This window comes from Scatophagus argus, chromosome 4, assembly GCF_020382885.2.
Source record: "Scatophagus argus isolate fScaArg1 chromosome 4, fScaArg1.pri, whole genome shotgun sequence".
Classification (NCBI taxonomy): domain Eukaryota; kingdom Metazoa; phylum Chordata; class Actinopteri; family Scatophagidae; genus Scatophagus; species Scatophagus argus.
This window is the reverse complement of record NC_058496.1, coordinates 14,048,549-14,072,565: the sequence shown is the minus strand read 5'-3', so window position 1 is coordinate 14,072,565 and position 24,017 is coordinate 14,048,549. Positions and strand designations below refer to the sequence as shown.

The window sequence follows — 24,017 nt, the reverse complement described above, 5'->3', positions numbered from 1 at the left end:
ATAATTAGTCAGTGTCAGTATTACAAAGATTTATTTTTACCTGCTTATAAAACATTTGTCAATGCCAAATATTATGAAAACACAAAGCAGAGATTTACGTTGAAAGGATTCCAAAACAAACACACACCCCTACTCCACATTTGAAAGTGCAATTAAACACTTCCAATGAAAGCAACACTTGTCATTCTCACTTTCTCACACACACACACAGATTCTTCATACAACAAATGCATGTTTCATGTTGCTTATTGTTCACCAGAGTGAGACCGTGTTAAAACCTGTACCAAAATGTTTCTGTTGTTGACATGTAGTCATGTCAGCAAGATTGTGTTGGATGTTTCAAAAAAAGGGGGTTTTAGAGTTGTAAAGGCACTCTAACCCAGTCTAAAAGCAGTTTTTTCCCCACCAACAAGCCTCAGGTGGCCTGAAGCTGTGGTCTTGAGGTACTTGCTTCTCCCTGAGCCAGGCCATTAGACCTGCCGATCGCAGAGCACGGGACCTCCTTCCTGGGGAGGGAGGAGGCGAACATTGTGTCCAACATGCCCAGCACCTCCAGTAGCTCCTGCTGGTAGTCGATCTCTCTTTCCAGCAGCTCCTGCAGACGCAGCAGCTGTCGGTCCACGACTGGAGACTGGCCGATTACAGACCGATAGATGTCCACAATCATCTCAGCCGCTGTTACAAGGACAGGAGCAAACCTGGGGTCAACCAAGTTCCTGGAGAAGAGACAGAAAAAAGTGTGAGTATACATGTCGCAAAGCAATTCTATGTGATTCGATGTCTAAGCTAAGACGTCATTGTCTACACTTGCTAATGTCTACTTAGATGATGATGTTTTATCTGCGCTTTACCCGATTAGGAAGTGGAGCAGCCGAGAGAGTCCCTGTTCGTCTCTTCCTGCCAGAGCGTTTTGCAATGTCCCTCTTCGATCCAGCTCCTTCATAACAGCAACTGTGACCTCTGGCTTTTTCAGTCTAGTCCATGTCTATAACATAAATGTAATATACTTGTAAGCAAAATCAATTTTTGAAGTGTTTGTTATTGCATGAGTGACACTGCAACAGGAAAGTAGCACTATTTTACACTGAACTGTACACTGAAAATGCATATAATGTATACCTCCAGAGCTGTGTCCAAAGCCTTTGATACATTAAATTTCTTGAGCTGCTTGTCGTATTTGGCCAAATGCTGTTTCACTGGCTTACTGACGAGATAATCATCCTGTAAAGAAAAAAAAAACAAAAAACAAAAAAAGGTGAACCAAGAAAGTAATGAACAACAGTGAGGAAAAAAAAAAGGTTCAGTTCAGTGCATCTCCGAGGGAATAAGCACTCAACAGGCAACATCATGTCTCCGACTGTTGACCTCACACAGTCGCAAGGTTACCTGTTTAGGGACGTAGTTCTTCCCCTTCACAAAAACACGATAAGATGGTCGTCGCCTCTGTTGCCCAGAGATTTCCTTTGACTCTTCAAGGCTTTTCCTGTGCTTGATACTCAGAATACCGTTGGTCATACCCACAACAATGGACTCATCATCCGGCTGAGGGAAAAAGACAAATTCACACATTAAGCGTCAAGAATTTAGGCTTCCATTTGTCACATATGTTTTTAATGAGCAGAGAGGAGGCCCAACAACATTCATTTAATTCAACTGCTGTATTACTTTAGAATGTGCCTTTTGTATCTACAGAGGGAGCAGGTTCTCTTTCACAGAGTCTGCTGTTTCCACAGTAGCCCAGAATGGACGAATCAAACACTGTTTCTCAGCCACTGTACGGGACAGTAAGGGTTCAGGGTGTTTAGTTGACTGCGGTCTGCAACCACACTGCTAGATGCCACTAAATCCCACACACTGGACATCTGGGGTTATACCATGACCAATGTGACAATATAGTAAATACTATGGTCAAATGGTGCGCATTTTCTTTTTTTTCCTGAGAGGGTGAATGAACGAAAAAAAAAAAAAGTGTGTTCACTTTCTGAGGTTACATTGTGTTCTGGAAACTCTACACCTGCATGCCAACACTAAGCGGAGGGGATGTACTGTTTCATCTCCTTTTAACTGAAACCTCTGGAAATGCTAGATGTTAGTATTGGCTGCTGCAGAAACTGAATATCACTGCAGTCTCTGAGTCGGTCTCTCAAATCACAGCTCCTCTGAGAGTGCAGCTGAGTTTCTTCCCCATGTTTGTAGACAAGGATCAGCCAAATAAGATGTTCCTCATCCTGGATAACTTATCAACTAGCATGTGGTCATCTTAAGTTTTGCTTCACTTATCTGAATTCACCTTTCTGCAGTTATTCATCATCATGTTTGAAACATGAAAAACCCATAAAAAAACATTCTGAAGGGTTGAATGGAATTTCTTACAGCCAAAGCCAGACTGAGGATAGAGGTGGCGTAGTCAAAGTTGTGGACCACTTTATAGTTGGTCGTGCTGTACACCTTTACATGCCTGAAAGAAAGAGGTTCTGCATTAAAGAGGGTTCATTTAAAAATTACTCAGAGAAAAAGTAGCCTCTGACAGTTTAGATCACATTTTCTTTGTCAGCTGGGTCATACTGTACATACACCTGTTTCTGTACCTGTCCAGAGAAGCTGACAGCAGTCTCTGTCCGTTGCTGCTGAGAGACAAACAGGTGACAGTTTTGTGATGGTTCCTCAGAGACACCAGAGGTTGGCCTCCTTTTAGCAGATCCCACACTTTCACATAGCGACCACCTACAGAGAGTGATGGACAGAGTTTTCTTTAAATGCCCTGGATAAACACAAGGTAAATATAACATAGTCTCGCTGTGAGTGCAGTCATTTGCAGTGAGGCAGTAAGCACTGGAAAACTTTCATTCAACTTTCATTTCACAATTCCTACTTTTGTTATATCCTACACAACAACAAATTCATTTTCTGGCTACCTGCAGAGACGAGGAGTCCCTCAGAGGGGTAGAGAAGCAGACTCTCCACTGGCTGGCCGTGGTCCATGGTCATCACACTCTTATCAACTCTGGCATCAAACAGTTTCAGTGTGTGGTCATAAGATCCTAGTGGGAAAAAAAAATTCAGTTGTTAGTCATCCTGTTAGTCCTTCATCTTGGTGCTCTCATCTTTCACTCTGCAGTTGCACTCTAATGTTTACTACACTGAAATCCAGGTGGAAAATATAAAACACTCAAAAGTTGAATGTTGGTTGGCTCTGGCTGGTCCCGTGAAGCCAATTTCATACAAAAGTATAAAAGTCACTGTGACAGATAGGACGTCTTCTACATAGCAGTTCAATTCAAAAAGGCTCATTGGTTTAAAAAAACAAAAAAGAAACTGTCAAAATTTAACTTTTCCTCACACAATTTAAAAAAAAAAAAAAAAAAAAGCATCTCACCAGTAATAAAGAGATCTCTGTTGAGTTTGCTTGTGACACCACAGCGAATGTAATCTGTGTGTTCCTGGTAGGTGGTGAGCTCGGTGGCATTCGGGATGTCCCAGAGTCGACAGGTGTAGTCGTCCGACCCTGTGAGGATCTGGTAACGGTCTGAGGTGAAGTCTGTTACATGGACAGCCCTGAGCAGAAACAAAATGATAAATAAAACTTATTTCAGTCCATTCTGACAACAAGAGATTTGTTAGTCTTTACGACTGTTTACAAGTTGTCAGAAGTCTTGAGATCATCACAAAATTCAGTCGATGGATCACTCAAGAAATCATCATTTAACATTTTCTTTAGTAGACACAGTCAGTAAGACAACAGCCTCCTGTGTTCCAGCTTGGAATGATGGGTGAAGGGTGAGAATTTTTTTTTATTTGGGTTTTAATACAATACTATGAAAACAATATGGTATATGCTGATAGTGACCAATGCCGGGCGTAAACTTTCTAAACTGTCACAGTCAGACACAGAGTTCTATTATTTGTCTTGGGATGTGGAAAAGTGGTTGCATTACGCTGTCATAAGCTACAAGCAAGTTGACTTAGCAAAACAGTCAAAGATCCAGGTTTACTGGTCTGCCTTGATTCCATGAAGGATTACCTAATCCTGCAATTATTCTGAAAGAATGAGAGAGAAATCAGTGAGAAAGCTTGGAAAAGACAGATATAAGACTGTTAAGAATTACTCTGACTGATGTTTTTTTAACAATCGTTAATGATGCAAGAAAAAAAATGGCACAGAGGGTCACCTCGAAACGTAGCAGGATGTCACAACAATTCATATTCTGCAAGACTCTATCAGATAGAGACATATGATATACCTACTTTGTGTGTCCTTTGAACAGCCTCAGTGCCACCTTGCCGCTGACATCAAACAGCCGGACCACAGAGTCCTCACAACCTGCCACGAGCAGCTGACCGTCTGACCTGAACCTTCCACTGTATGCAGTGTCCTTAAACCGTGTAAATGTCTTCACGGGCTCCTGGGAGAATGGCCCATAAATGTGGACCTGTAGAGAGAGCAGCATTTGAATAACAAGTAATCTCAAACAAATGTTTCATACTTAACACCTGATTATTCAGAAGAGGCCAACATACTCTTGTAAATGCTGTCACTGCAAAGTTATGTGGAGCCACTGGAGAGAAGTCTATGTTAGTGACTGCTCCAAATTCTTTAATCTGGACAGGAGCCTGTGAGGGGAAAAACAAAAATGCATTGTTAAGACTGAAAAACAAAAGGATGCCATGTTCTTCCTCACGATAATATTAAGGCAGAGTACAGTAGAAGAGACTCACCTTGTAGTTTTTCCAGTACAGTGTGTCTTGTGTAACTTTCTCTCCAAGTTTAGGATAGACTTGGATTTTCGTAGGTTTAAATGAAGCCATTTCTTTCCTGATTATGAAGAACTCTTCTTTCTAGCACGACAAAATAAATAAATACACGAACATTAATATATAGCAAGAGTTATGACACCTGGGTCAAGTAGCTCAGCCCATACTGACTTGATCCACAAGAACACATCAGCTGAAAAGAAGGCATTAAATTCAACAAACAACTTCACAATCCACCGAGTTAAGCAGTTCGTGAAGGCTAAACATCTAGTTCATAAATTAGCTTTCGTGACTGAGGTTTACGAACGATTTATATATTTATATTACTATTTACAATGTACAGTTAACATTTCCTACTGAAAATAAAAGCGGTATATTACACAAGTAAATGAGCCAACGTGTTCAGGAATAACTGCAGGAGTTAGTTAGCACACTGCGCTTTAGCCGGCTAGCATTTTGTACTAAACTGCATTCTAGCAATTCTTACCTTTGAATGAAAAGGTCCAGGAGTGCAGCCTTATTCTTTAAATATGATGTGCTGAAAATAGATGACGCTTACTGATATTGGTTTGTCCAAAAAACCAAAAGTTTTTCATTTTAAAGAATTATCACGTTGCCTCTCGGTGCACTGGAGGTCGCCATGATTAAAAGCGTGACTACTTCCGTTATGAATTGCATAGCTTTATTGTTCACTGGAAAGCACAATTGACAAACAATTTTCTTTCAGATTTTAAATATTTAAATCGCACGAACACCGGAAGCAATATTGTATTTTTATAGGCCCACATATTAATTAGCTTAAAAATTGTCGTTTTTCAAATTAAATTTACTTCCTTTTCAGTAGAATCTGACAGGAATCTTGTCCTGATTTTACCTATTTGTGTTCATTCATGTCCTAAAGTGTAATTTATGATTAATATTTTGAGTGATTGTCCAAAAAATGTAAAAATAATAAACTTATTATGGTAAAAAAAAAGTTTTGTTTAAAATGTTAATTCACTAATTTTAGTCAGTTTTAGACGTAATAGACGTATAGACGTAATTGCTGTGTCAACAAAAACCTTGCAAGACAGTCTTAACCACGTGAAAATGTAGAAATTGAATGACATTAAATTATAAGCATAAATGTAGAAAAACTGCGGGCACATCCGGCGAGGTAACAATCTGAATACGTCACTCCCGGTCCTCGCTCCTTTCTCCGAGCCTCTGTCGACTGTGTGGCCCGCGTGTTTACACACTCCCAGGTCAGTTCACGTCTGTGTAGGCTTTTAAGCTGTCTCACTCTCATATCATTTTTACTTTGTTAAGAAGAAACAGCTCCCTGCGTCACATCGTGGGTTTAAATTTGAGCAAAAGGTGACTTATACTTGAACACAAGCATTAACTTGACGAGGCCTAAGTTAGCTCTGTAGCTTGAGTTGCTAACTAGCCGGCAGGTCAGTTGTCATAAATTTCTAGGAACCGAATTTTAAAAAAAAAAGTTTCGTTGGCGGAAAGGTCAAGCATGAGCTAATAACGCATGTTCTCGTTGGGGGTACACTGGTGAAACTACTCCTAAAGTTATTAGGCAACTTATTAATTTTGAAGAAGGATGTGGGCTTAAGTTAGGCTCTAACTTTAGCTGACCATATCTCTCTGATTCATGCAGAACTCGACTCGAGACTAAAAGGTGTGCAGCTATTTTGGGGCTTCTTGCAGCTGTGCAATTTTGTTAGTTTGTCGTGCTAAAAGTCCAAACGACCGGGGGGGGATTTTTAGGGAGTTTTAGGGCTGGTACTTCATTGAAATCACAAGCTCTGATGGTTCCAGTGAAATACTGAAACAACACATTGAGTTCCAATAGTTTTATTAATTGCCAATTTATGTTTCTTTATTGTATTTGTTTATGTCATGAAATTAAAACTTATATGCCATTTTTACTGATTCTCATTGCACATTTAAAGGTGTGCAGTGCTGTTAGTGGAAGGACTATAGTTACTGTCATATGTCTTGCAGTTCTGAGTCAAGTAAGATTTTGATTTTCCAAAATAAATTTGATGATGTTTGTGTGCTGTGTCTTGTGTCAGATGAAGGAGTCGATGATGAACCAGGAGAAGCTTGCCAAACTGCAGGCGCAGGTCCGCATTGGCGGCAAGGTGAGATGTAGTATAAGCTGACAGAAAGAAAATGTTTTTTCTATAGGTCCTGCCATTGAGTTATGGATTTATGTTATAGCTCATTGCTTTGCTCTGCAGGGGTCAGCCCGCAGAAAGAAGAAGGTTGTGCACAGAACAGCTACAGCAGATGACAAGAAGCTGCAGTTCTCCCTCAAGAAACTGGGAGTCAACAACATCTCTGGCATTGAGGAGGTACAGCAGAATTCTTTCTGAACAATAATAAGCAAACACTTAAGTTTTCTTCATGCCATTGATCCTCAGAACAGGTCTCCATAGAGATAGAGTCGTAAATATAACAGGGTACAAGATGTCAATGTGAGAAAGATGGGACTGGACAGATATTCTCATTCTCATTAAACAAAGCCAAAGGAATTTGTCCACCGTGCCATTTTAGATATACTAAAAGCACGACATTGTATCTCTGTTGTCTAGTCAGCATCAGTTAAAATAATATTAGAAAGAAGAATGATGAGTTTTTGAAGAAGTGAGTGTTTTAAATCTATCCATTGTTGCAGATGTTGTTTGGCAAGGGCAAAGTCTTACCAGCTCTTTCATCATGCTCTTTGACACTAACCTCAAGCTTCTTTCTCCTTTTTCTCTTTCCCTTGTAGGTGAATATGTTCACAAACCAAGGCTCAGTGATCCACTTTAATAACCCAAAGGTTCAGGCCTCCTTGGCAGCCAACACCTTTACGATCACAGGGCACGCTGAGACCAAGCAGCTCACAGAGATGCTGCCTGGAATCCTAAACCAGCTGGGAGCTGACAGTCTCACCAGCCTCAGGAGGTTAGCAGAGACCCTGCCCAAACCAGGTACCTGTGACGCTCTTAATGATAAACCTGTTCCTATCAGTACTTTTGTGTGAGGCCTGTCAATGATTTTCTTTTGTTTGTTCTTCTTCCCTTTAATAGCTGGAGACAACAAAGCCCCCATGGTTGCTGCTGAAGAGGAGGATGATGAGGTTCCAGGTAAGCAATTTTACTGTTCTGAATTTATTTTATCTCCTCCTCTGTAAAGTACCGTAACATTGAAACAACTACATTATTAACAGTCCAGAGTAATCCTGTATTATGGAACACATATGATCTTAGGTGTAATAAGTTTTGTCTCGGTATATTTGGGTGGACGTGTATCTGGAGAATCCACCCTTTTTATCTGTCTGTTTCCATTTTCAGATCTTGTTGAAAACTTTGACGAGGCTTCAAAGAACGAAGCAAACTAATAAACACCAGCGAATCTTCAAGGCTCTTCTTGACTCTCCATACTTTGACACAACAGCATTTTGTAAAAGTTGATCTCTGTTATTGCTCTGTGGCTACAAATGTGGCTTTTTAATTGTAATCCTGGCAATTGGGCTAAAACAAGTAAAATTGACTTTTTATGGCAACTGTTACCCACCCTTTTGTCTGCAGTACAAGTGAAATTATTTAATTCAGTGAAATGTGCAAACCTTTCTCCTTCTCACGCTGCTTCGTTGGCATTGTGATGCCCACACATCAGAAATGTATTGGTGGAATTAATCATGTAATAAAGATTACATTTGAATTTCTCTGTTTATTTTTTTTTTTTTCTAGTTCTGTAATTTTTTTCTTAAATCTTCTTTTTTGTATTCAGAGGAAAACACAGCACCTAACCGTTAACATACTGTATGTATAACAAACCACAGATGTTGCAAAAGAAGCAATTTAGCCATTTTTAAGGCCCAAGCTCTTGTAGTTTTCTGTAAATCTACAAATCACTGGAGATCAGGAAACATGAGCCACATGTGTTTTCACAAAATTGTAATGTTTCCATAGGGCTAGAGGGCAAGCAGTTGGCAGTGTATCTGTGCTGCTCAGTATGCTGCCAGTTGAGCTCTACCATGTGGGTTTTATTTATGAAAGCAAAGCAAAAGAGTAAAAAAAAAAAAGTATTTTATTTTATTTGTTTTTTTTATTTTTTTTGTAACATGGATGTGAAAATTGTTTATTCCCTTTCTTGGACAGCCATCAAGAGTTTGTTACGTTATCTGTAAACTAAAAGATGAAAATGATGTCAGGTTGGGGGTTCTTGTGAAAGTAACACGGAATAGTCTGGGACTCTGTGACTTTTGATCACATTCATTCATCTGATTTAGAGCGAAAAGGTTGGGTGACTCAAAACCAACACTGACCTTAAAGGTTTAAATTAAAAAATTTTATCACTATTCAAAATGTTTGATGTCTGTGGGAAAAAAATGTAGTTACAGATTGAAACCTACAACAAGATTGAAATTTAAAAAAACAAACAAACTGGTAATTTTAATTACAAAATATAAAAATGTATTCCTTGTTAAAATTCCTAAGACTAACTGAACAAGATGGGCTGACTGACCACAACCTTGTGACACATACTGAACTCACACCTTATATATTTACTCTGAACTCATTTCTTGGACTGTAAGAAAATTATTTTTTGAATGTCAACTTTTCATAGACGTAATTTATCATCAATACGTCCTCCACAGTCCCAGGGAGTGAGAGGTCAATCAAGCACAAGAAATGCTCCTCAACAGCAGACAGATGAATAATACTATGTAGGCTTTTAAGGAACTGAAACCAACTATTTCTGTTCAAACGACTTGACATGACAGGTTCCACAGAATATTAGATCAGTAATGTGGTTACAAAGTGCATGTCAAACTGTATATTTGCATAAATATAAAATATATTCATCTACCAAACTGTAGGACAAAACAGAACATGAATTGCCAGTCTTTGTTTATTATGGAAATACTTGACGCAGTCCAACACATGACCTGATCAGATGATTTACGTATGTGTGAGGATAAGCCCTTGGGCAATATGTGGTCTGTGTTTGTGAGCTCATTGTTTACTTTTTCGTAGCTGACATTTATTAGAAGAAAACTGGATTGCCCCATACATGACTGAAGTCATGAGCATGGAAATTCCTGTTGTCCCTGCCTCTCTCTTTTCCGACGCGGATGCATTTCTGCGCAAGTGACTGCATGTGTACCTGGTTCAGGATTCCTTTATTTATCCCTGAGGGTAAATTCTTTAAACTTCTTCTGAAATGTGGGAACATTTTTGTGATCACAGTGATGACATAATGGGGGAGAATCTCTGGAGAGAGTACATCTTTACGGGGCATCTCTTTGGCCATGACAATGCCGAGATAAATCTGGGATATAAATTCGGGATTAAGGGCCAGGATTCAGATTTGGCTCACCAATATTGATGTAAAGATACACATTTGCAGACTTTTTACTGTAAATACACGCCAGAGAATCTCTTTTGTAGGGCTGCAACTTATGATGGTCTCAGTAATGATCGTTCTCATAAAAACTGAAGATCAAATGAGTTTATGTGTGTTTTATGTGTGAGTCCAGTTTTGATAATCAGATACCAAACATCTCAGTATTTCAGTTTAAGGGCTGAGGGCATCCCCCACCCCACTGAACACCCACACTTAACACCTCTTATCTTCATCTCTCAGTCCCTTTTCGAAACTAAAAGTTTATCTCTACAGAATTTGACATGCAAAACAGTATAGAGGAAATGCACTGCATGCCTGCTCTGTCAATAGGCTCTTATCTGTTTACTATATCGCTCAGTTTCTGTCTCACCTCCAAAGGTGCCATGGTGATGATGATGGTGATGATGATGCATGCGAGGTTCAACGCTATAAAAATGATTCTCAGTGGTCAGTTGGAGCATACAATCATCAAGATTTCTACAACTCAACTTCTGCTCTTGGTGTAACTTCATCCAAATGGTAAGAACTAACCACTGGAAGTCACTGCAGTTAATTAGATGCTTCAATAGACAGAATAAACAGTAAATTACTTTTGCTAAACTTTGCTATTCTGGTCATTTTACATTATAAGACATTTTCTCAACTAAAGGTTTTAAGCCAATTGAAATGTCCCATGAACATGAATTTTATTTTGTTTCTCAATTGAAGATGAACAATAATCACTTGCAAATCCAGAGAGATTTACTTAGGTTTTAAGGCAAGTAAGAATTCAAAACTCCTTGTCTTACTGTCACACAATCTCTCAGAAGACCTCGTCTCTCTGGACATTTGGGCTTCTGTTCATCAGCCTCACAGGAGCACATGGACTCAGCCATTTTCCAGAAAACTGTACGTCTTGTTTTTTTCATACAAATTTTTCCATGACTTGAGTGGTTCCAAACCTGAAAAGTTTGTGCATGTGTTTCGTGTATGTTTATTTGTTAATGACATGTGTCCCTGTCTTTTTGTTTCTACAATTGTGCAGTTGTGGTGGCAAAAAGGAACAATGTAATTCCAGTCAATCTGACCTGCGATACAAAGACAGGTGGAGATGTCACATGGAAGTTTCACGGTGAAGTGATAGAAGATGTCACTTTAGATGAAAATGTCCAGCAGGTCGATCAAGATCTGATCATGTCAGACATAGATGTACCCATGCTGGGACAATACAGCTGCTGGAGAGGAGCAGAGAGGTTGTCATCAGTCTACCTGCTGCTGGAGGCTGAGGAGGAAGATGAGTTAGGTGAGATATTCCTGTTTAATTTTACATTTATCCTATCACTCATACACTGTAAATGACAGGAATCTCTCAAACAGATGAGACTTGAAACTCTGCATGTTTGGCTGGGTGCGATATTTCTCTCTAAAGTTTAACACATGCTGAACCCTGCATGTGAGGCACTTCCAACAACATTAAACTTGTACTCACTCACATTTCGGCTCTTTTTAGATTCACCCATCCTTTGTAGGGCAAAGTCTTATCACTGTAACTTCAGTTGTAACTGGACCCACAGTGGATACAGTGCAGTGCGCTTTGGACTGGGCCCTAACTGGTAAGAATAAATAAATAAATCAATAAGTAAACAAGAAAGAAGCCAAATCTATTGCTTATTATGTATAACGATGGACCAACAACTTACCAGAATTATATTTTCAGTTTCATACGTCACTGTGTTTTACCGCTTGCCTCTGCAGCAGAGAACATGAGAAGTCGTGTCAGTGGGTCAGCAGCAGTGATCATGTCTCGGATGGGGGATTCCAGTTTGAGCTGTCCCACTCTCTCTCACCCTATGCTGAGGAAAGCACCATGCTCGAAATTACCGCTGAGGCCATCATTAACCTCTCCATCCTCAGGAGAACCAAGAGATTTTATCTCAGAGACATTGGTAAGCTGAGTGAAACTGTGCTACATTAAAGGCATTCAGCAGAAGATTATCAAGATTAAACAGTAAACAGCATTTGAAAAAAAAAAAAAAACGTCAAATAGCTTCCTGATGAAGTAAAATGGCTTTTTCTACACAATAACAAGCGATTATTTCTGTGAAAAAAAGGCTAATTTATACATTTACTTTGACACATCCTGTCAGGTGTTATCATGATCTAGTCGTGTTCCATGAGTCCTCTCTTATTTTGTTATTCACCTTGCCTTTCATTTTAAACCTTCCTCACTTCCTGCCTTTGTGTGTTTACCAGTTTTGACTGGTAAACACACAAGACACACAAGACTGTGTCTTGCAGGGTTTTCTAGATTTTTGGAAAAAAAAGATTTTTGATTTTGATTTTTTTGTGAATGTTTTTTTGTTTGTTTGTTTGTTTTACCCTGCCTCTGCTTTTGCCTTTTTGGATTTGTGTACCTTCGTTGATTGATCTCCTGCGTACTGAACTGAGACTTTTTAGCGGACCTGTTCTTTGCCTCACGCATTTGTGTCCTGTTCATTGTGGTTACCAGCCTTAACATATTAAATTATTTCTTTTTGGACTTTTATTTTTCTTCTCTCCAGTTCAACCCGACAGGCCCCAGATTGCCAGGTGTCAGGAGGTGGAGCAGGACCTAAATGTGACCATTGATCCACCGTCCACTTGGTCAACTCCTCATAGCTTCTTCAGTCTGGAGCATGAGATTGAATATGTGTTGAAAGACAACGGCAAGGTACATACAAGTGTGCTCTGAAACAAAGTTTGGTGATTGCTTCATGTCTATCTTTTTGGCCATTGCATTTCTTCCATTCTTATGTTATGATCTGTCTGACTTTAGCTTGGACGTTCTTCATCTGCTCTGATACCAAAGATGATCAGCAAGCTGAGGGTTCGCTCCAGAGACTCGCTGGTTCTCTCTGCGTGGAGCGAGTGGACTCCGTGGAAAAATGTAACCTACTGAAAATATTCGAACCCAACACTGTCTGCTCCTGCTCTGTCTTTATTCTTTCATGTCTACAGTGTCCTTTCATGTCCTTTCCACTGCTGTTTTTCACCATGCGTTTCTGTCACGCATTGAGTTAGGAGTTATGTTTGATAGGAGATTAGTATAGCATTTAAAATATTTTTTTAAATTTATTTATGACTTAACTTAAACTATTATTTATTATTTACTTTAACTAATACAAACAATTTTCTAGACACAATGTCAAAGCATTTAAAGAAACATATTTCTTGCTAGTACAAGTACTCGTGTTCCTCAGTTTGGGGTTTGGTAATTACCTGCAGTCATTATTAGGACTAATGGAGGTCCATGGGACATAGAAAACGGGATTCATCATTTGACATGAATCACAGGTTAAATTTGCATGTCACTGGAGGAGTTCTGTCTGTATTTTACCGACTTTCACACAGTAGGTTTCTTATTCCTTTTATTTCTGTGAGTGCGTTGGCGTTTCAGTGTATTTTGGTGGTTTTGTGCCGTGCAAAACAAATGGCTATTAAAAGAGCTTTGTGCTTCCTTCCTTATACATGTTCCTTCTTCATTTATGTGTCGCTCATGTCATGTGCAATTACTTACAAATAAAAATTCCCCTTTAATGTGATGCAGTGTTAGCACACAGATGACACCCATGGGTGTAGAATATTAGAAAGACTTAGGTCACTTGTTTGAAAATAATACTTCATAGAGCTTCTATTTACACTAAACTCTAAAACTGAGATTAACAGAAATAAAATTGGATGGTAATGGTTTTACTAATTACTACGATACGGGTTACAATACACAAGTGACATTTATAATGTCTTATTTAAACATAATGACTGTTCATTTATTGGTAATGAAAATAAAAAGTTTCTCTTTAAGAACAGAGGGAATTTCTAATATACAACTGTCAGTTGGTAATGAATGAGAAGTAGGCCTTGTAGTATTTGTAGCACTGAATATTTATATTTTCATTTAATATGATCACCCAGTTTAGGTAGTAAAAGATCCAATATTTATTCTTTTTTTTTAAGAAGGGGGACAAATAAAGACAGTCAGGCTAACAATGAGGCACTCTTTCTAATGGGCAGTGAGAAAGAGAATAAGGCAAATATTTGACTTTTTATACATTAATATCATAATCAGTGAGACCCTCTGACAAACTGTAATTAGCAAACAGCAAAATGTAGCAAACGTTTGCCAAAGCTGCATCCGCTCTACCAGCCAGGTTTGTTATAGATGACAAACACACTGAAATCTAGCAAGGATTATAGCATAAGGTACAATCTGAAATTCCATATTTTCTTTCACAGAGAGTGTATAACTGTCAAGTTAACGTGTAAAATTTGCCATCTATAATTCACTGAAATTGGTGGACATTCTGAAAGGCAACAAAACAATGGCACACTTGGTTTTCAATTGCTGCAAACTGTAAAAAGTTAAATCAAATTATTTGCTGACAGCGCAGAGACAACTGGAGCAGAGCTTACCTGGCTTGAACTTGAGCACTAAATGGAAACAGTTTGAAAGTAGTGTAATATTGCTTGGCACTGAAAGTGACCAAACGCTAACTCTTAAATATTGTAACAGGAGTCATTGTTGGCATTCATAGTCAGAGCTTGCAGAGACAAATCTAACTTTATACATTGAAGATTGTAAGGCTGAAAGCTTTGTTTATTCAAATTTCTTGTCTTCATTTCAAACCCTAATCTGTCATTAACTCATTCCAGGTGAGAAGAGGGGGAAAAAACTTATGTAGACACAAAAACAAGGGAAAATCCTGTCCAGAGTTGTCATCTGAGTGCTTGGGTGACAGCAAGAAGAGAGGGAAGAGGAGGAAAAAGAACAGAAATGCAGAGGACAGCCGGACAGCTTAAAAAGACATTCAGTAAACACGTGCTTTGCAAGTGGGATTTTTCTTTAGTATGGGCATCAAATGGAGGAAAAAAAAATATTTGGATGAATATGAAGAATATGAGATTGTACATCTAATTTCTAATTTGTCATTTGAACAAAGATTAAACCCTAAGGATGAATAAGGATTTTACAGTGAACTGGACCAAAAGGCTTTGAATTGAAGAGGACATCAATCATGTTGTGCAGTCTGGTGCACAACCAGAAAGCAGTCTGATGCAAGAGCTGCACAACAAACCCAACCTCCTTGAAATGTATTTTACTGTATTACTATTATTGTGCATTTCATTTTTTTGTATAAATCTATTCTTACAATTCATATTACAATAATAATCACATTGTTATCGTGTTAGCAAATTTAAAGCTGAAATGTCATGGATTGTAACTGAGTTTTTATGTATATTGCATTTCATTTATATGAAAATCTAACAAGAGAAACTAAAGCCATTCTCTTCATGCAAGTCTGAATAAATGCCCTTTTAATATAACAATTATTTATTCACTGTCTCCATAAATATTATACATAAGCGTCAAACCCACATATTACATTTACACTGGACTTTGATAAGATAAGATAAGAACTTTATTGATCCCGCAGGAAATTGTTGATGATTACTGTGAGCCCATTGGTTTTACTTGCAAATCGGTTTGGGACAAAACACTAATGCACTATATTAACTGATGATAAGAGCCTTGCAATTTCTACACCCAGTATTGTGGTTAAGAGAGGAGGAGAGAGTGGCTGGGGAGGAGAAAACACAACAAGCAGAGGAGACTCCAGTGCTGCCCACCCAAGTTTACATCTAAATTAAAAAATAAATAAATAAATTACAGTATACTAAACCTTGTCCTTGATGTCTGGACTGTTATATAGTAATGCATACTTTTCTATTTATATGATGACACTTTTGGTTGTACTTTATGCATCCCTAATCTCTGCCTTACACACAGTGAAACAGGACAAGGAGGTGTTTCGCAGTCCCAGTGTCAACAAACACAAACATACGCATACGCTGTCCGGTTTTGCACCATGCGCATGCGCATGAAACCAGGCGCGGAAGTGGTCGCTAACCTGCTGTTGTACGACAGCTACATATGGACAGAAAGACGCTGTCGTACACGCAAACCCTGAGTGAAGTCGTTTATATGTATCGTTGAAGAGCTCCTCAGATGCCCCGAACATGGCAAAGGTTGTTCGGACAACAGCATTAACGTTAATTTCATGCCTCTGGGGTGTTTTCATGCAGTTCAGTTGCATGTCAGGTGAGAGTCGGTGCTGGAGGCAAGTTTCAGTTTGAACAGCGAATTAAGCTAAAGGGTCGGTGTTAGCCGAAGCCGAAAGCATACAAAGGCTTTTGTTGTAGCATACAACATTCGTCTAGTGTGAAGCTAAATGTGGAGGTGCAACGTTTTACATCCTTTGTAAATTTCATATCACTGTGGTTTACCAACACGACTTCGTACTGATGGTGCGGTTATTCACGTCTCTGAGATACAGTATGGTTTTTCTTTTTGGTCTGCTTCAGGTCTTGGGGTTAACGAACTTCTTTATTTCCGGGTCATTAGTCCTGAGGAAATAGGGTACATCTTCAGTGCAGCCCCTGCTAAGGACTTCGGAGGAGATTTTGTTAGTACTCTGCCTTCTTTTGAATTTCATTTGTTAGCCAAGTGTTTCTCAAGCCTCAGATACAATTATGTTTACCTTCTCTCCTTCGGTTCCCAGACTTCATCTTATGATGAGATCTTTCTCGTGCCAGCAAAGCCCACAGATGGCTGCTCTGACCTGGAGGACAGAGAAATCATCCAGGGACAAGTAATCCTGGTGGAAAGGGGGTACGTAGGTACACATAAGCTCAGCACCTTATAGCTTCACATGTACAGTACACAGTACACATGCAGAGGATCTGAATGCAAAGTAGTTGCAGGAAACTGGAACTGTAAGCTTGGATATAGCTATTTAGCAGCGGAAGGGTGAAACTGAAGCTGGTTGTGACCTGAGATGAAGCCTTAAGAGTGAAGAGATTTGTGGTGCCATTTGTGGCTTTTCTCTTTGAGCTGCTGCAGTTCCAATAACAACAACACAGTTTCTCAAACTTGACTATGCGACCCCACTCTTAGAATACATGAGCTATGCACTGCTTGACATGAGATATTGGCAACATGAGATATTGGCTCTGACTTCTAACCCTCAGCTGTAAAGATATTTGAACATTATAACAAAGATATCGTGAGACTAATGTGCCATGTTAAATATCCAGTGTTTTGATTGCAAAACTCCAGATCATCGATAGTGTTGCAACTTATGTTTTCCGTAGTGTGTTTAAATTGTTTCTCCCAATTTTGAAATCTTTTTTTGTGCGCACTCCAGAGGTTGCTCCTTTGTACAAAAGGCCCGCCGTGTGGAGGAAGCAGGGGGCAAAGCTGTTCTAATTGCTGATAATGCAGAGGACAATGACAGCCAGTACCTTGATATGATCACCGATGGAAGCACTGCCAAACCAAGCATACCTGCTCTCTTCCTGCTGGGACGTGATGGGTAAGACATGCACAGACAAAGTAACTCAGACCTATTTTTAATTAAATCATTAATACCTTTCAGGACATTTATGGCTTTTCTCCTTCTCCATGTGTGCTAGGATGATGATCAGAAGATCTCTTCAGAGACAAGCACTGCCATGGGCTGTCATTTCCATTCCTGTCAATGTTTCTTCTTTGGCCTCGTTCCCGCTCAAACAGCCCCCGTGGACACTGTGGTAGAAGTGACACACACCCACATCTTCATGCACTACTTCACTCAATAAACCCCCTGTCATCAGTGTATATCCTGTCAGCAGTGAAGAAACTCACAGTCTCACATGGAAATTCTTTGCACTGCCGTGGTGGAGAACCAATAAAATTATCATAATGTGTAAGTGATTATGTCACACATAAATACAAATTCAAAGTCATGTGGGCTAAACCTTTTGACAGTGTCCACATGGGCTGACTGCTAGAGCCGTTGGGTCAGCTGGGGACAGATAAACTCAGTAAGAAATGTGCATGCTTAGCTGAAGTTGACTGGTTTGGCCAGTGGTTTTGAAGAGAGTGAGTCTCTTTCCCGGGTGGGTAGTCTCCAGTAGTCTCTCTTCTGTATGGGTGATTTGTTGGTAACTTGTCATTGGAGGAACCATAAAATTTGATGTGCATTAATCAGAATTTTACATTTTAAAAAGTTTATAAAAGTCAAAAATCCAATAATCTTAATTCTGGGCTATTAAAAATGCCAGCCACATGACAGTTTTGACAGGTCTAAAGAATTAGTTGCATTACAAATAGTTAAAGTTTGTTTTGTAACTTGCATTCAGTTTTGCTTTTGAAGGTCCAGATTTACAAGTATCTTTTGGCAAAAATGGAATAAAATATTCATAATTTTTTAACCTTGGTGTACAGTCACCTGAAACTAAGAATGTTATATCTACAGAGTGGGAGTGGGTCCTCTTCCACATAGAGGAATGTTGCACAGTCCTGTTGCTACAGTCGTTCAGGATAGACAAACAGAAAACTGGCTCAGGAGAGAGCTGTAGGCCCTTTTTTTTGTTGTTGTTGGTTGGTTGCAGTCTGCAACCACACTGCTGGATGCCACTAAATCCTGCAGACTGGACCTTTTTAAAAAGTGTTTGTGGGAAAAAAAAAATCTGATAACAATGAAACCAAAATGGAAACAAGTTAGAAAAACAAGCTAGTTTTTCTGAGCACACACAGCTAGTGTGTCTCCTCTCATCAAATACATATTTCTAGAAGTAATGACTTAAAATTGTTTCTGTTAGCGTTCTGGGTTAGTGCACGTTTAACGAGATCTCCCTCAATAAAAAGCACATTTAGGATGAGACCTGAAGAAAATGATAAGTTTGAAGGCATCAGAATTGTCAGGGATAGCAAATAAATATAAAGTTGCTATTAAAGCCAGCAAACACTGGCTGTAATGGAATATTGTTCTCTGTTCACATCAGGAACATGACCAAAGTCCAGCCCAAGTGACAACCCATGCAGCTCAGACCAAGTTAACTTGTTGAACCTGCAGTCAGCCATCCCAGGACAGCAGGTTGTGGTTTGGTTTGTTTTTCCTCCTGATGTGAAATGGCCCTTAAACTGCATTAAAACAGCACTTACAGAGGTTTTAATTTTAATTTTTTTTTAAAATGTAACTTCTTCAAACCTGCACTAACCTTAACCAAATTTAAACATAACTGATGATTGCATTTCTTTGCAACACTTAATAATTTATTAGCTTTCTGAGGTAAATATATGTATCAGTTTTAAGACCATACACTCATCTTCAGTCTTATTGTGCCTGAGGCCTAATCATCCAGACTACTGTGAGTAGTAGTAGTGTGTGTTAACTTCTAGTGACATTTTCGATACAGTCCAATAAACATATACAAACTTTTTTGCCTTTTTTGCAATGCTGAATATCTAGTTTGAGTTCACTCAAAGGCTGTACTGCTTGCTGTACTGCTTGCGTCAATGCCTGGTCATAGTGCACAGATATTAGAACTATGGCAGGAAACCTGCTGGACTTAAACCAAACTGTGTGCACTTGCATTGGCCTGTTCTATGTGATTGGCTACACACAGCATACTATGAATAATATAAAGGGAGTGTGGGATGTATAACAGGATTGCAGAGTTCAGAACCACTTAGAAACTGAACGCAGTTGCAGTTAGGAACTTCATGTCTGTCGTATGGAACCGGTAAACCAGCTGACCTTATTGTTCCCACAATTTCAGTGAGGGACTGAATCAACTTGGCAACACCTGTGCACAACAGTAGCAATTAACGCCAAACAGAGTGATGCATGTTTCCCATCCTTTTCACTTTTAAACCACCACCCCCACCAAAAAATGCTGCAATATGATCTGTTTGTTGTATAAACTGTGTTTTTTTCTGGAATACACCTCATAATGATACAGAAATGAGTTGGAGGCAGCTAAAATGTGTTTGTTGCTTCTGTAAATGGTAAACAGGCCACATGTCTTATTTACTTTTTCTGAAACAGCTGAGTTCTTTTTTTCTCCATCTTCGCACTGGCCTTTGCAGATTCATAAGGTTTGTACAGTATCTGAGATTAACATCAGCTGAAAAATTCAGTTCATCCGTCCTTTATGATGGCCTTTTGACAACAACTTTATTCGTGTATGTGTATGGATAAACAATAAACTGTGAAAAATGCTGTCGTTTAAGGTCCGATTGAATAGATCTGTATTTATTTGTTCATATGAATGTAAAGTAGGAACTTGTATCAGAAATGTTTATTAAGACCTGTATATTTCTGGGATCACAGAAGTAGGCTTTAAATTAAGATTGTACTGCCTTACAATGTAAAAGCCATTGCCTTTGGTCATGTTAAGGTAAATTGACATTTTCTGTAAAAAGGAACATTAATCTTAGCAAACATTTTGAATAAAAATACAAAGACCTTGCAAAGCTCAGTCAGCAGTTGCATACTTTTGAGTAGCCGTGTTTTGTTTTTTTGTTTCACGTCTGTGGCTTTTTCAAACTGCATGAATTATTTGTGTACTTGAAAGGCAAGTGCTTTATCGAACAGCTCATGTGATGTTTTTTCACTGCCCATTATAAAATGAACCTTGACAAATACCTTTAATCATAAATGTTCAAGTTATGAACCTATTAAGCTTTGCATTCCTTCTATTTAGAGTTAATAAATGGAAGAACTGTAACAAACAGTAGCGATCTTCACAGGTGGTTTAACTGCTGTCACTTTATAACAAGGGCACAGATCACATACTTAAACAATGCTTTACTAATGCCTGCCATGACTTACAGTATCATGCATTCACATATTTCTCCTCACTAACAGTTGATCAACTTACTTATGTGACAGCTCACACTTAACACAGCTGTAAGTTTGGGGTGCAACCAAATTAGCTGGTTTCCATTTAGATAAAAGATAGATGTATTTGCTCAGTTTCTAAAGCAAAACAAAACCTGTTCTATGAGAAATATAAAACAACATTTTTTAATCAAGCTCGCCTTCAGGTGCAAAAAAATTACACAATAAACATGAATACAGTTAGATAAATAAACTTTAATGTAGTTGAAATATACCACTTGATCGTCATTCTTGCATTTATGTTATAACATGTTACTGTTACTATATGCAACCTAAGTCGTGAAATGAACAGAAAGTGCTTTAATAAAATTCCTATTTAGTTTATAAGGAGAGACGGAGACAGAGACAGACAGGGAGAGATCAGAACCACTTGCTGAATGGACTCCTCCGGTTCTTGTTATTTCCATCACCTTTGCTCTGGTCCTTGCGGTGACAGGAGCCCAATCTGAATAAAGAGGTTACAGACAATTTACATAAGCAAGTCACAGTATAAAAGGACGTCGAACATGGTGGCAAATCGCCCACGTTACCTCCTCCTGCATCTGGGACACACTCTGCCCCACACGGTCCTCACCGTGGCCTCTCTCAGAGCCGGACTCCCCCACAGGTACACCGCCGGGGTGCACACAGCGTTCATCCTAGCCAGGATGGCGAAGGGGTTAGTGGCCTCGTTTCTAAACGTCAGCCCTCCTCCAACCACAAACCTGATGATGATGTTAACAAAAGCGGGGCACCACAACACCAAGAAGCTTATGACAACAAAAATGATGATTCTTAATGACTCCTTCTTGCTGTCTTTCTCGGCGCTGGGAGGGTCTCTCTCGACCTGGTACCTGGCAATAACATACAGTTTAATAGTCATGACCACTTTGGTGAGCACGATGAGTTGTAAGAACACGATGCTGAACACGTACAGCTGTATCGATTTGGAAAGTGGTATCAAATTCCTGGCGAGCAAATGAGCAAAGTTATAAAGCCAGCAGTAGATGTTGATGCAAATCACAAACTGTCTTGTTATGAAGCGGCTGTAGATGAATGGATGACACACCGCAAAATACCGGTCAAATTGCGCAAATAAAAACGTCATTATGTTTATCCCAAGAAGCGACGGCAAAACATAATAAGTGCCGTTTCTAGACGGATATCCCTCCTGAACGTCAAACAGACCCAGATAAAACACTGAAAACCCAACCAGCGTGTCACAAATACTGGTGTTCAGCATGAAAATAAACCTGTTTTGCAGGCGGAGCGCTCTGGTGGCCGAGATGCCAATAACTACTGTTCCGGCTATGAGGACAGCAGCCGTGGCGAATAAAATCTGGAAAATAAAGACGAAGTAATCCACAGGACTGTCGAAGTCCACCGAGAGGGGCACTGCTCCTGTCAGAGAGCCTGTGGTGTTGGAGAGGAGCATCGTTCATGCGCAACGGGCTCTGAAGTGCAACCAGTATTTTATAACACAAAGAGCTGCGGTACCCTGAAGTCACCAGCTGACACCTCTTGAGATTTCCTTTTCTTTTTCTTCTTCTTCTTCTTTTCATTTCAACAGCCAACAGCAGCTTCCAGCAGAAGTCCTGCAAAGAATTTAGTTCAGCTGAAGACCACTTAAGATAGTTTCTTTTTCTCACAGGCAGCATGTTAGGCTTTGTTTAACAGAATTCCTTTATTTATCCCTGGAGGGAAATTCTTGTAAATCTTAACTCCTCGTCCTGACGCAGCCAGGACAATCGGTTCTAATGATTAATGAAAGCGACCGTAATGTTTTCTTAACTAATTGCTATATTACATTCAGTGTTTTTGAAAATATTAGCAAAAAAAATCCTTTTAAACATATATAATTAGAATACCACATACCACTACACTATGTTTATTTGATCTAAGAAGGGATTAATATGAACACTCGTGTTTATCGTGCTAGTGTGCCACATTTAATCATTTAGGCTAATTTTAACCTGTAGATTGTCAGGATTTAGAAATATCAAAGGAAAGGCAGATTAATAGTTTATGCTTGTTTACGAGCGTTTTCATCACTAGGGGGCATAGGTCATCCAAAGCTACCACTAGAGGGCGCTGTGGTATCTGAAGATGGGAGGAAGCAGTAGCTGAATTTTTACTTTTTGAAACTCTGTTTCAGCCCAGAGACGTTTACTTCAGATGATCTGGCACTCTTATTAACCAGTGTTTCGTCAATCCAAAGTAAAGCTGTCGCCACGTTGCAGGTATCGGTTGTGCTGCTGTGGTAATGAAGTTAGTCGCATTGAGACTGACCCTGGCTCACTGTAGTATCAGTACTGTACAGAATGGAGTGCATGTCAGTTTTATGAACATTGCTTAAACGTTTTGATGTTTGCTTTAGTCATTGGTGTAAAGTAAGTAAGTACAAATACCGCACTGGAAGTATTTTTCCTTTACTTGAGTTTTTATACCACTTTCTGCTTTCACTCCACTACCTCCCAGAAGGATATGTTGTACTTTTTACTCCACTACACTTATCTGACCAATCACTGATATTTTCAGAACCCTTAAAAAAATAAATCTGTAGAATAATTGAGAAAATATTCAGCTGATGAATCCATAATGAAAATAATCCTTATTTTCATTCGTATACAAAGTATTTCGAAATGAGCTCCACCTCAACCAACTCTACTCAGCCAAATCCAGATTTTACATTAAGGCACAACAATCTGGTGATATCATATACTGTATAATAGTGTAACAGTCACAGGGGACATCTTACTGCATTGCGTGTGAATTGTTTCTTTTAATATTTTTAAGCACATTATCCTGATGACACAGTTTTAAGAACATTTTCACTGTAGGAGTTTTATTTGTAGCAGACTACTGTACTGTGGCACTTTTAAGCAACTGATCTGAATTAATAATTATATTTTTTTTATATTATATAGCGTTGTGTATATTTATATTTATTTTGTTAGGCAATTGGGCTTATACTGGGACCGGGGAAACTAATTTCGTTCCACTCATGTTCTACGTGTGTGAAATGACAATAAAGCTCCTTGAATCCTTGAATTCTCACTGATCCTCGTTAAAAACAAACAAACAACAAAACATTCATTACTTTATGTGGAAAGAAAGTGAATTGATTCTGAGCTCCATTAGAACAACAGGGTT

At 39.1% G+C, this 24,017-nt stretch overlaps 5 protein-coding genes across 7 annotated transcripts; 3 read left to right on the top strand and 2 right to left on the bottom strand.

Moving 5' to 3' along the window:
• Positions 1-14: 14 nt before the first annotated feature.
• On the bottom strand, positions 15-5,416 carry utp15 (UTP15 small subunit processome component). Its single transcript, XM_046388005.1, has 12 exons — positions 5,240-5,416; positions 4,717-4,836; positions 4,519-4,611; positions 4,246-4,430; positions 3,377-3,555; positions 2,916-3,041; positions 2,589-2,724; positions 2,374-2,458; positions 1,387-1,542; positions 1,120-1,221; positions 852-985; positions 15-716 (listed from the first exon to the last, which is right to left on the bottom strand). The coding sequence occupies exons 2-12, from the start codon at positions 4,804-4,806 to the stop codon at positions 416-418; spliced, it is 1,587 nt and encodes a 528-aa protein (XP_046243961.1). The 5' UTR covers positions 4,807-4,836; positions 5,240-5,416; the 3' UTR covers positions 15-415.
• A 491-nt stretch (positions 5,417-5,907) lies between these two features.
• On the top strand, positions 5,908-8,454 carry LOC124058585 (transcription factor BTF3-like). Its single transcript, XM_046388009.1, has 6 exons — positions 5,908-5,996; positions 6,819-6,887; positions 6,987-7,100; positions 7,520-7,721; positions 7,821-7,877; positions 8,085-8,454. Exons 2-6 carry the CDS (start codon positions 6,819-6,821, stop codon positions 8,129-8,131), a joined length of 489 nt encoding a protein of 162 aa, XP_046243965.1. The 5' UTR covers positions 5,908-5,996; the 3' UTR covers positions 8,132-8,454.
• A 2,065-nt stretch (positions 8,455-10,519) lies between these two features.
• si:dkey-88e18.2 (interleukin-12 subunit beta) lies at positions 10,520-15,486 on the top strand. The gene is made up of 8 exons (XM_046388007.1): positions 10,520-10,662; positions 10,950-11,031; positions 11,168-11,425; positions 11,633-11,735; positions 11,878-12,068; positions 12,684-12,832; positions 12,938-13,048; positions 14,812-15,486. Exons 1-8 carry the CDS (start codon positions 10,660-10,662, stop codon positions 14,956-14,958), a joined length of 1,044 nt encoding a protein of 347 aa, XP_046243963.1. The 5' UTR covers positions 10,520-10,659; the 3' UTR covers positions 14,959-15,486.
• Positions 15,487-16,028: 542 nt separating this feature from the next.
• LOC124058577 (protease-associated domain-containing protein 1-like) lies at positions 16,029-20,214 on the top strand. Its single transcript, XM_046387994.1, has 5 exons — positions 16,029-16,258; positions 16,522-16,622; positions 16,719-16,828; positions 17,364-17,531; positions 17,632-20,214. Exons 1-5 carry the CDS (start codon positions 16,177-16,179, stop codon positions 17,750-17,752), a joined length of 582 nt encoding a protein of 193 aa, XP_046243950.1. The 5' UTR covers positions 16,029-16,176; the 3' UTR covers positions 17,753-20,214.
• A 311-nt stretch (positions 20,215-20,525) lies between these two features.
• LOC124058576 (mu-type opioid receptor-like) lies at positions 20,526-22,527 on the bottom strand. 3 transcript variants are annotated; one of them, XM_046387992.1, is made up of 3 exons: positions 22,118-22,527; positions 21,416-21,523; positions 20,526-21,330 (listed from the first exon to the last, which is right to left on the bottom strand). In XM_046387992.1, the coding sequence occupies exons 1-3, from the start codon at positions 22,297-22,299 to the stop codon at positions 21,246-21,248; spliced, it is 375 nt and encodes a 124-aa protein (XP_046243948.1). In that variant the 5' UTR covers positions 22,300-22,527; the 3' UTR covers positions 20,526-21,245. The 3 variants fall into 3 exon arrangements, with proteins under 3 accessions (XP_046243948.1, XP_046243949.1, XP_046243947.1); XM_046387993.1 differs by having other exon boundaries at positions 22,362-22,527; XM_046387991.1 differs by having other exon boundaries at positions 21,416-22,527.
• Between the last annotated feature and the right edge of the window lie 1,490 nt (positions 22,528-24,017).

Coding starts and splice junctions, on each gene's coding strand:
- LOC124058576 (XM_046387991.1), bottom strand. CDS start 22,299: ATGCTCCTCTCCAACACCACAGGCTCTCTGACAGGAGCAGTGCCCCTC. Junction 21,331..21,415: donor TGTCCCAGATGCAGGAGGAG/GTAACGTGGGCG, acceptor CTCTTTATTCAG/ATTGGGCTCCTGTCACCGCA.
- si:dkey-88e18.2 (XM_046388007.1), top strand. Junction 11,426..11,632: donor TGAGGAGGAAGATGAGTTAG/GTGAGATATTCC, acceptor GGCTCTTTTTAG/ATTCACCCATCCTTTGTAGG. Junction 11,736..11,877: donor TTTGGACTGGGCCCTAACTG/GTAAGAATAAAT, acceptor TTGCCTCTGCAG/CAGAGAACATGAGAAGTCGT.
- LOC124058577 (XM_046387994.1), top strand. CDS start 16,177: ATGGCAAAGGTTGTTCGGACAACAGCATTAACGTTAATTTCATGCCTC. Junction 16,259..16,521: donor GCAGTTCAGTTGCATGTCAG/GTGAGAGTCGGT, acceptor GGTCTGCTTCAG/GTCTTGGGGTTAACGAACTT. Junction 16,829..17,363: donor GTAATCCTGGTGGAAAGGGG/GTACGTAGGTAC, acceptor TGCGCACTCCAG/AGGTTGCTCCTTTGTACAAA.
- LOC124058585 (XM_046388009.1), top strand. CDS start 6,819: ATGAAGGAGTCGATGATGAACCAGGAGAAGCTTGCCAAACTGCAGGCG. Junction 7,722..7,820: donor AGAGACCCTGCCCAAACCAG/GTACCTGTGACG, acceptor TCCCTTTAATAG/CTGGAGACAACAAAGCCCCC. Junction 7,878..8,084: donor GGAGGATGATGAGGTTCCAG/GTAAGCAATTTT, acceptor TTCCATTTTCAG/ATCTTGTTGAAAACTTTGAC.
- utp15 (XM_046388005.1), bottom strand. CDS start 4,806: ATGGCTTCATTTAAACCTACGAAAATCCAAGTCTATCCTAAACTTGGA. Junction 3,042..3,376: donor CAGAGATCTCTTTATTACTG/GTGAGATGCTTT, acceptor TTTTCCCACTAG/GATCTTATGACCACACACTG. Junction 2,459..2,588: donor CTGTCAGCTTCTCTGGACAG/GTACAGAAACAG, acceptor TCTTTCTTTCAG/GCATGTAAAGGTGTACAGCA.